Source organism: Mesoplodon bidens, assembly GCF_964165515.1.
Source record: "Mesoplodon bidens genome assembly, chromosome: 7".
In the NCBI taxonomy this organism is placed as follows: Eukaryota; Metazoa; Chordata; class Mammalia; order Artiodactyla; family Ziphiidae; genus Mesoplodon; species Mesoplodon bidens.
Window position 1 is genome coordinate 74,921,070 of NC_138164.1, and position 11,675 is coordinate 74,932,744.

At 38.2% G+C, this 11,675-nt stretch overlaps 1 protein-coding gene across 4 annotated transcripts in view; it reads right to left on the reverse strand.

Moving 5' to 3' along the window:
- NOX4 (NADPH oxidase 4) overlaps positions 1–10,386 on the reverse strand; it is a 135,788-nt gene extending 125,402 nt beyond the window's left edge. The window contains exons 1-2 of one of the 4 annotated variants that reach the window (XM_081241473.1): positions 9,885–10,384; positions 7,424–7,519 (exon numbers count right to left, since the gene is read on the reverse strand). In XM_081241473.1, the coding sequence (XP_081097599.1) occupies positions 7,424–7,519; positions 9,885–9,941 (153 nt within the window). In that variant the 5' untranslated portion in view covers positions 9,942–10,384. Of the gene's footprint in view, positions 1–7,423; positions 7,520–9,884 lie in introns of those variants that run through there. The other 3 variants (XM_081241475.1, XM_081241474.1, XM_081241476.1) reach the window with 3 other exon arrangements.
- Positions 10,387–11,675: the final 1,289 nt, after the last annotated feature.

Sequence of the window (11,675 nt, forward strand, 5' to 3'; positions counted from 1 at the left end):
CAGTTGTTAGTTGTGTGACCTGGGGGAAGTTACCTAACCACTCAGAATCTGTTTCTCAATTCTGTAAAGTGATCATTCTTATCCTCCAGGGTTATTATAAGGATTAAATTAAATATGTAAGGATTAAATGAGATTATAAAAGAGCAAAGAGCTAACTGTGTCTGGTACATAATATGTGATTAACAAATGGTTATAGTTGTTATTATGTTGAATCACATCAATGGCTGATATTGGATTATTGTTATTATTCTTTCTTTTTTTTTTTTTTTTTTTTTTTTTTTTTGCAGTACGCGGGCCTCTCACTGTTGTGGCCTCTCCCCCCGTTGCGGAGCACAGGCTCCGGACGTGCAGGCTCAGCGGCCATGGCTCATGGGCCCAGCCGCTCTGCGGCATGTGGGATCTTCCCGGACCGGGGCACGAACCCATGTCCCCTGCATCGGCAGGCGGACTCTCAACCACTGAGCCACCAGGGAAGCCCTTGGATTATTTTTGTTCTATCAAAATGACAATTCCATATGGTTCAGCCTACAGTAATACTAATGTTGCCTAGAGGCAGAAGAGCCCAATGGTTAAGGGTACAAGTTCTAGAATCAGGATGTTTGGGCTAGAGATCTGGCTCTGTCACTCACTAGCAAGTTACAGAGCTACTTTAATTCAATTTCTTAGCTGGAAAATTAAGAATTAAAAATATCTACTCCATAGGATGGATGAAAAGATTAAATAAATTAATCCAAGCAAAGCTCTTGGAGTAATACCTGGCACTTAGTCCTCAATGAATGCAATCTGCTATTGATAATATTAATAAGGAAATGAAGGAAGTAGATTTGAAAATCTCAGAAATTAATTCCAAATTCCAATTCTATGCTATTTTGGATGGTATTGATAAAAGAGAATTATACATTGGGTATTTAGGTGAATATAACAAAGAGGTTAATCATTGTGCTAAAATTCTGCCAAACATCATGGAATCAGAAAAAAATTAAATAAAAATCAATCTCATAATCCTTAACAATTTGTCAAAAACAACTGTAATACTGGAAATATATGTTATCTTGGGTGTAAATCAATAATTTTTCATAACTTCTTGAGTTGCTAAACATCTTTAAATATCATTTCACATAATATGAAAAATTAGTGTTCTACAGAGCATGGCATTTAATGTGTCTTGCATATATCTATAGAGTTGTTAATTATAACAGGCTGAATATTGGACTGAGAGGAGCAATGAACCAGGATAGTGACCAAGCCACTAATTGAGTGAGTAATAATGAGCAAATCTCTTCAACCTCATTTTTCTATTTGGGAAAATGAGGAAGAAATCTAAGTAAAGATTACAAAGCTCTCTTTCAAGTGTAAAATTATATGAGTCTCTATTGTAAATGGATTAAGTACATAATGATTGCATCAATGTAATGTAACTCACTTCACCTGTCATAAACAAGAAGTAAATTGTTTTCAATAGCAGAATGTTAAGAATAAACACAAATAAACAAACAAAACCGACTTATTTAAAAGCATCCTCTGAAGTGAAACCACAATATTCTGTGCAACAGAAGGAAAGAGTTAATGATCAAGCCTTTTCTGAAAATGACAGGAGGCATACAGGAGGCATATATTCCTTCTCAGCAGAATTAAAGCTGCCTAGGCCAGCTGTAAAACCAACGGTGACTTAAAATCCTAGGTCTGTTTGTCCAGAGACTCCAATCTCCAACCTTAAGTAACTCACATGACATCAGACTTCTGTCTCTGAAAAATGTTAATTATGATACAAGTCTTAGGACTCTTGAGAGGGTAAATTGTTAATGTTTCTAAATCACTTGAAGCATAATGATTGACCAAAGAAAGATCATCATTGTAAGATTAGAAAAACCTCAATGCTCACAACTTTCTTCTTCACAACTTCTTATTGAGATACCAATCAACATAGGTATCTCAATAAGAGTTTAAAAACAAGAAAGAAAAGATCTTCATGACCATGTAGCAGATCTAAAATAATAAATGTGAGATGAAGCAAAAAAAAAAAATAAATTCTCATCATGGCACCGTGAGAAAAACTAGGTTTTTTTTCCCCAAATGTTAGCTTTGGGGAAAAATATATAAAGCAAAGACTAATTGAATCTGGTACCATAAAATGCATTCTCTTTGCAAATTAAAATGTTTATATCAATTAAATTATATCCTTTAATTGTTAAAATGTCAGAAATAGAACTCAGAAATAGGTGAACATGAATATGAAGGCTTCTATAGATAGTATCCTGAGTTAAATTGCCCCAACATTTCCAAAAATTTAGGAAACTGAATTTCTCAGAGTCTGTCACAACACATTAGTATTTGCTATTAAAGTACTAAATACATTTTCCATTCTTTGAAAATAAATAAATCAAGACAGATTTCAACTTAAGTAATCAATGGAGTCCTTTGTTTAAAACATCGTTATGGGAAGGTGAGGAAAGTTATTTTTTGGTTTGTTTGTTTGGGTGTTTGTTTTGGCTTTCCTCAAAAGACTTTTTTTTTCCCCTCTTAGCTAATTTTAAGATTCCAATATTCACAGCATGTCATAATTAAACATCTCCTAGGAAGTGCACAGTCTGATTAGCACATTAACTCAGGCATAAACCAGCCGTGACCATGTTGCCTCCAGGCCTGGGTCAGCCTAGTCTGGGAAAAAACAATTCTGATGAAAACTACTACTAAGACATATTAAATCCCAATATTATTTTATCTTCCATCATTTAAGATCTTCTTTTCCCTTAACCCTTAATTTTGGTCTGAGAACAGTCATCAAGGCTACTAGTAATAAAAATGGATACTCCAGTTCTGAATTTTACCTTCATTCTCAAATGCTCCCACCCCAGAAAGCTAGGAAGATTAGGGAGAAGTCAGAGATATTTTTATAGTTATATGCCAATAACTAGAGTGCACAACTTCCTACCCAATATTAGGTCCTGTTCAGGAGAGCGGAAACAAGAGGACTACCCATATGCTGATGTCTTTTTATTGGGCTGATTGGTGACTAGCTGCTTGCCTTAAAGCAAAACGATAAATGCATTTGGCCATGAAGGTAGGAAAATCTCCCCCCACCACAGCCAACACATACACTGTCCAAAATGGTACCCACTAACCACACATGGCTATTGAGCATGTGAAATGTATCTAGGGCCACAAAAGAACTGAGTTTTTAGGTTCATTGATTTCATTAATTTAAAATTTTTTGAAGGTTTTTTTCATATGAATGATTTTTAAAGTCTTCATTGAATTTGTTACAATATTGCTTCTGTTTTATGCTTTGGTGTTTTGGCTGCCAGGCATGTGGTATCTTAGCTCCCTGACCAGGGATTGAACCCACACCCCTTGTATTGGAAGATGAAGTCTTAATCACTGGACTGCCAGGTAAGTCCCTTAATTCAAATTTAAAAGCTGATATTCATTTGTGTTATAGGAAAATCTTTAAATATGTTTGGAACAACTTGGGTATGTGAATCCATTTTTTCATCTGTAAAATTTTATGAAATTTAAGCACAGGTCAAGTATTTCTGATGAAAATTTAGTGACTGAATTGTGATGTACATAAGTGTAAAATATACACTATATTTCAAGAACAGGCAAAAATAATGTAAAATATCTCAGTGATAGTTTTAAAAAATACTAACCACATGTTGAATGCTTCAATCTATTACAGTACTTTGGATATATTATTTTAAATAAAATATATTGTTAAAGTTAAATGCCACTGGCTTCTTACTTTTTTGAATTACTACTGGAAAATTTTAAATTACATATGACTCACATTATATATCTATTGGGTAGCACTGATAAAGAGTAATACTAACCAGTGACATAAATATCTGAGATGGGCCAGTGAAGTGGAAAATCTGTGTAGTGATTTAGATGGGCCAGTGAATTAGAAAATCTGTGTAGCATGAGGAAAAAGCAAAAGGCCAAAGAGCACTGCATTCAAATCCTAGCTTTGACACTGACCACCCAAAGGAACCTGATCAAGTCATTCATTCAGATTCCTCAGCCTATACTTCCCCAGGTACAAATGGGAAGAATAGTTTCCTAGCTCAAACACAGCATTTGTAAAGTGACTAGTATATCATCAGTATAAATAAACAGTTGAATAAATCATCTTTCAATAGAAAGCAGAGATTTCGGACCATTTCAAAGAATTTACTGCTTCTGAATGTCTATGTCTTCCTGCAAATGAGCTATATCCTGTGGACCCTTTATTCCTATAATACTAGTACAACTTTATTATTACCTTACATTTTACAGATGAATAACAGCAACCTTAGACTAAAGGCTATTATCAAAATGTTCAACAGGGCCTCCCTGGTGGTGCAGTGGTTGAGAGTCCGCCTGTCGATACAAGGGACACGGGTTCGTGCCCCAGTCCGGGAAGATCCCACATGCCGCGGAGCGGCTGGGCCTGTGAGCCATGGCCACTGAGCCTGCGCGTCCGGAGCCTGTGCTCCGCAACGGGAGAGGCCACAACAGTGAGAAGACCGAGTACCGCAAAAAAAAAAAAAAAAAGTTCAACAAATGGAAGTACTGGTTCCATTTGTGTTTTAAAGTGGTAGCAATCAAATTCATTTCCAGAAATACCATCATAATTTTTATGAACTTAAAATTTACCTAAAAGGGACTTATAATATCAGAGTACCTATGTCCTTTTCAGGATTTCTACAGTTCTATCATAGTGGGACCACGTTCTTGTGAGTGTTTGGTAGGCTCTAAGAAAAACTGCTCTAAGGCATTAAGTTCATATTAAATAGTTATTAAACATGAAAACATGGGAGCCTGCAATATTTATTTTAAAATTAATTATATCCATCGTTATACTGTATTTCTTTGCAATTTGAAAAATGCCTGCAAATTCTTATACTATGCAACAATGCCACAAACATCAAAAGATTAGAAAAGATAAGCCAAGGACAAATAAAATTAAATACTCCTTCATTAAACAAATAGTCAAACTATAGATAGAGTTCCTTTTTCAGTAAATGTACAGATGATATCTATTGCAAATGGTGTAGATAAATTAATGACTAGAAAATTCAGATAGGTGATTACTGAAAAGTGAGACTTTGTAAGTCATCTTTCTTCCTTCGCCATGATGCCAAGAAGAAAAGCTATTCCTTTCCACTATGACTCTTCATAAAATGTTGACTCCTGACTTGATGGGTTAAGGGTCAACTCACTATGATCATTCTTATGTTTCCATGAGAACTAATTTACAACGACCTTTCTCTCCTTCAGTCTGACTCTTGCATTTTTTACTCATAGCCTTCCATTGAGTCCTTTTATCATTTTTGTCTTCATTCAACTGATTAATATTTATTGAGCCCCTACTATGTGCCAGCTATTCTGTAGGCCTCACCATTGAACCTCACTAGCCTGTCATATTATTCAAACAAAACCACTGAAGTGGGATGAGGTAGAGAGAGGTGAAACATTTATTTTTTTAATTAGTTGGGTTATATATGTGTGTGTGTGTGTGTGTGTGTGTATTCTTCATATCTGACTTGTCACCAAAATAAATTTGAAGCTGTTACACAGCATCCAAACTCATAAAAAATTAACTTGTTGGTTTCCAACATAATAAATTTTTAAATAAGTTATCATTTTAGCTATACAATGTCATAGAGCTGAAATCCAAAGTTCAATTATGACGTTCCAAGTTGTCTAGGCTTAGATTTTATATTATTACAACTATGTCCTGATCAAGATTTACCATTTTTTAATGGCAAATTTTACCATCGTAACTCTCAAGAGTTTTCTCCAAGTTGTTCATAAGTTATATAATAGGTCAAATATAGCTCCCACTGAAAAACCTCGTGTTTGCTAATTTATACCTAAGGGGGAATTTTTAGGAAACAAAGTAACATGATAGGCCAGTAAACCTTCCTGTGTTCCTTAGAGAAAATTTTTTCTTAACTTGTTTATTGAATTAGTTGTTGGAGTTTCCATTAGATTGTAAGCAACCTGAGGGCAAAGGGGAGGTGTTACTCTCTATGTGCCCATTTGAAAAGTAAAGGTTTCATGACAGTTTTCTGGATGGCTGGATGTCAGGTTGGTTGGACAAAAGAAAGAAATGTTCAGATTTAGGAATCTGCAATAAAATGAGTTTAATCTTTGAGACTATTTTTATCAATCCATCAGCTGAAAATACAGATGTTGGGTGATTATGATGTGTCAATGTAGGTCATCAAATTGTAACAAATGTATCACTCTGATGTGGGAGGTTGATAATGGGAGAGGTTATGCATGTGTGGGGATAGGAGAACATATGGGAAATCTCTGTGCCTTCCCCTCAATTTTACTCTGAACTTTAAACAGCTCTAAAAAAATTCTTTAAAACAACAGTTGTTAAACTTTAAAAATATCAACTGTGTGAACAACAGATATTGAAGATAGTATCTTACTGTTTAAAATGAAATATAAATCAATTAATTCAGCCTCAATTTATTGCAATCTTAATATGTGCCAAGCACTACTATAGGAGCTGAGGTTTAAAGATAAATGAGATCTATAACTGTAAAGCAGAAAATGGAAGGCTGTTTCCACTAAGTTTATCTGAACTAATCAGAATTTTAAATAGTCATTAAACCATGAAAAAAAATGCATCTCCTATTTAGAATGTATTTTCTTCCCCAATGAAAAGGAATAACAAAATCTGCTTTTTCAGATGCCCTAAGATTTTTCAATATGTTTTATATTTTTTGCTTTTGCTTAGAAAAAGCTGTCTCCTTGTATTGTACAAAGTAAGATGCCCTCAGTGCCACTGCCTGTTGTTCAGGAGACAAGTAGGAAGGGGAAGGAGAGGAAGAATAAGAACAGAAACATCATGGAATGGAGAAAAGAAAAATATCGACCTGAGATAAATCAGAGCAAAGTTTGGCACAATATCGTTCTCCTATTAGACCAGAGCAATGGAACCATAAGCAGCCATTAACCTAGGGCAAGCAGCTGAGAAATGCCCAGAAGTGAATAACCGCCGTAGACACATACTTTGTGAGAACTGACAGTAAAAGGAAACAGTGCAGACCTTCTCTGTAAGTTGCTGGGCGGGCTGAAGTCTTGATTAGTAAAAACTAAAATCCTGTCATGCGTTGGTCCCCCAAGTGAAGGAGACCTCAGGACACTTTGCAGCTGGCAAGGAGTAGCACTTTTCTCAGATACTACTAGACCAACAGTTCACTTTAGAAGATACTATCTTTGGCTCTTAAAACAGTCAGTCGTTTTAACTTGGACCGGTGTAAATGATAAATCATGAAAACTTGACCACTTTAGAGAGTAACAAATGTTTCTGAAATCAACAACCCTCCCAGTGTTTCTTTAATGAATGTAAAAACTGACCAAGCTTTGTAGCATCATCTGCCCACATTAAAGCCATTCCACAGGTCAACCAAGTCCCACTTACCCCCAACATCTGGTGGAGGTAGTGATACTCTGGCCCTTGGTTATACAGCAGGAAGGTTTTCCAGAAAAGCAGGACATTCAGGGACAGCCAGATAAGCTAAATCATATGAAGGGGGAGAGAAAAAATTTAAAAATAAACATTACCTGATGAATGGACACTTCAAGTACATTCATTGGACACAGTACTTTCAATGGAACCTCAATTAGTCATTGCAAAAAAGCACTATTGGAAGAGAACTTGGGAAGTTTACTCTCCTCCCGGCTTTCATTTCTTTCACTTAAAATAATTACTGAGAACCTACTCATGTTTCAAGCCCAGGGAAATAAGAATGAGCAGAAACAAAAATGTACCTGCCTTTGGGGAGTTTACATTTTATAGAGAAATAGACATTAATCAAATAAACTCATGAAAAAATATATAAATATAGGCTATCAGGCTGTGCAATGGCCCAGGGGTGTGAGTTGATGGGGAGGCTGGTGAGCTCAAAGAGCTGAGAAAAGGGTTTCAATCTCCTCTCTAACAAATTAAATGCAAGTTATAATGCTCTCCAAAGCCTTTCCTATTCTGATGTTTTTTATGACTCTAAAACTCATTATTTAACATGGGTTGCAATAGTTACGGCTTAAGATTTTTATGATATGTTTAGAAAGTGAAGTGAGACTAGGGAAGTAGTCCAATCTTATTTCCTTAGCATTTCAAAGCTGTTTGAGGATGCAACCAGAAACATGCAAGCAGGTGTTAAGATCATTTTTTTGGCCTCCTGGGACACTTCTATTTAAAACTTTAAGAACAATAAAATAACGCAAACATCCAGGAATTATTCTGTTAATGGCTGCATTCAGGAAATGCCACACAATAAAAAGACATATAATATAAATAATAGACAAGCCTGTCCTTTGAGAATGTGTACTGTCTTAGCAGCACATTGGTAAATTCCTACACACCTCAGATTATTGGGGGGAGTTGCCAACCATGGCTCCATTTGGGGTCTAAAGTTTTACAGCTCAGAACACAGGGAAATTCTAGTTCAACAATGACAAAATGGTGTAGAGGAGGAGCATGGGTATTGGCTTCTGGGAATCTACTACTTAATGCCTCCGAGACCTTGGGCAAATTTGTTACTGTCCATGTGCTTCAAATTCCTCGTGTATAAAATTAGGATGAAGTCAAGAATGGGCCTACCTATCTTACAGAATAGATCTGAGGATAAAATCATGAAAAATAATCAGAGAGGGGAGAGAGAGAGAGGGAGAAAGAGAGGGGGTAGGAAATGTAATGAGTTTCTGTAGAAGCTGAAGGTAATCAGTATTTCTTACAGTTATTTTTGTGTTAAAAGTAAATTTTCTTTAATGAGCACAGCAATGGTATTTTTGTTTATTTGTTTGTTTTTTATTTAAACAATTGTCCTTACTAGCAGTAAAATTTGCATAGTCTGTGTTGGTTTCCATTTAGTTTTTGCTTTTTGAAATTTTATTTGTCTATGATAGTCAGACGTTTGGAAAAGGGTTCTATGCAGGGCAATTCCGAACAAAAGTTCATTATCATTCAGTTTTATTCAACAAACTTTTATTGAGCCTCTTCAGTCTGGCGTTCTTAAATTGCCTTCACATTAGCAAGCCTTATTTTCCAACAAAGTATCTGATCCTTGAGGGCTTCAACTTCTTCAGTATTTCTCAGGGAATTGACCCAGCTGTGTGAGTGCATGGTAGACATTCCTAAAGGCCTGAATCAGAAGATGGTCTTTCCTAGTCTTACTTCACTTTCTAAACATATCATAAAATTCTTAAGCCATAACTATTGCAATCCATGTTAAATAATATGAGTTTTAAAGTCATAAAAAAACATCAGAATAGGAAAGGCTTTGGAGAGCATTCTCAATTGACCAGCAAGCTGAAAACCACCCAGAGGAAAACCTATCTGACCTCACTCAGCCTCTGCACACCTGAGATTAAGCATCTGGGATGCAAACAGGTCTTCTAAAGATCACAGATATCCCCTTGCAGGACAAAATGAGACTAAGAAATGAGCGACATCACCACGTCCCGGGCGTTGCATGTTGTTAAACTTCAAAAATATCAATTGTATGAACAATACATAATGAAAAATAGGACTTTGCTGTATAAAATAAAACCAACAGAAGCAATGTGGAAAAAGAGCAAAAGGGAGGGGGGAGATGTTTAAATGGTTAAGGAAGAAGCTGCGTTCACTAACAGCGATCACTTCTCCCTTCCTCCACATCCGCTCTCCCATCAAAAGTGTAGGAAACTTGCCCAGCACTTGGAGGAAGGGAGGAAGCGGATGGTTATTATCTCCAGGTATTCCTGGCAGAAAGTTTTTGTTAGTTGAGAATGTTTGAGTTAGAGGCAAAACTTCCAGCTTCCCACCCGCGCTCGCTCAGAGAATGAATCAAAATCGCTGTCCCAGAGACAAAACGCTGGGAGAGCCTCGCCCGCCATCCTACCAGGCAGAGGTGTTTAACCCCTTCGTTGGCCAGCCAGCTCCTCCAGGACACAGCCATGCCGCCGGCCCCGCCGCGCCGCGCTCTCCGCCCGCCAGCCCGACAAGCAGCGGCGGCCGCCGGGACAGCGGTTACAGTGGTGCGGCCTGAGGGGGGCGGGGTGGGGCAGGGTGGGGACGGAGGGTCAAAGACTGAATGGAAGCCCGGCGCCGGCGCCGCGCCAGGCCGGGCGGGGTATGCGCCCCGGTGCCGGGTCTCCCGAGCGCCGCGGACTCGGCCCTCGCGGGGTCTGCGCTGCGCCCTCCGGCCGCCAGGACCCCCTGCGCCGAGAGCGCGCTCCCCGGCTGCGCGAGTCCGCCCCGCCGCGCCGGCCCCTTTGTCTGGGGGCGAGCCTGTTGCTGTGGATGCCGCAGTGCAGGATGTCCTGGGCTAGGATCTAGGAGGCGTCCCCCAGCAGCCTCAGCCCGGCCTGCCCCGCTCCGAAAGACCCACCAAGATGTGGAGACTGGTACTCAGACATAGAGTGGACACCCTCGCTGCCCCCTTGGACACACACACACACACACACACACACACACACACACACACCCCTAGTCCTTTTGGACTTGTCGTTTCCCCCACCTCCAAAGGTTCCTCTCAGAAAGCCTTGGAAATTTGAGCCGGAAGTTGTTTTTTGTGTACTAGCGTCCCCCTTCTCCCGCCCACCCTCAGCAACTCATCCCACCCCCAAGCAAACGCCCCCGTCACAACCGTTACCTAAAGCCTCCCTCTACCTCCTCCTTCCTACCCCCACCCCTAACACCGATGCAAAGCTTTTAAGAAACTTCTGAATAAAGAGTCCTGGGGAGAATTAGACAGTGGTAATGATTGCACAACTTTGTGAATGTACTATAAACCACTAAATTGTACACTTTAAACATGTGAATTTTATGGTATGTGAATTACATCTCATAAACCCATTATTTTAGGAAAAAGTAATAATTAAAAAAAATAAAGAGTCCAGGGGAGTTAATGGTTAAAACTGACGTAATTCTCAGGGGCTCTAGGGAAGCTCATATTCACTCTATTTAGAAATGTGTGCTTTACTACCTAGTATCAGAGTCTGTTCAGTAATAAGAATCCTCTCATACTTGTACCAGAGACCCGGTGAAGGGTGATTAAAGTGAGGAATGTTCACAGGCTACCTAGCCTACACTGAAACGTATCAGTATTAGGGAAAAAACAAACAAAAAAAATCATGCATGTGAAAGAATGTCCAATGCAAAGTAAGTGTTGGATAAATGTTTGTTAAATCAGGAATTTTCTCAACTCTAGCAACTAATAAGTGGCAGAAAAAGTAAACCACTAGTACCTAATCCCATGGCTTTCAAGCTCTTTTTTATTTTAGTGAAATGCATTTTATAACACGTGCTATGACATATAATTAGATGAAATTATAATATATAATGTATAATTTCATAAAAATCATACTTCCTTTACTACATGCAATGTACTTATCTCAATTAATTTCGTGAACTAATTAATGACTGCCACCCCCAGTTCAAAACACGAATAAATCAGTATCAAATCCCAGTTAGAATTCACAAAGTGCTCTAATAGTCCTGCCATCTCTTTGACATAAGACTTTCCTGTTTCATGCATGATCTAAACCTGAAAACTGCCTCAGATCTTTCTGGGGCTAGGGAGTGTATTATTTATGAATAACACCCTGTTCTTATTGACCATGTGATAACTGAGGACAAGAAAAAGAGGGAGTACCCAGGGGTGTCACCACTGGAAGCAGGTCAAATTCTG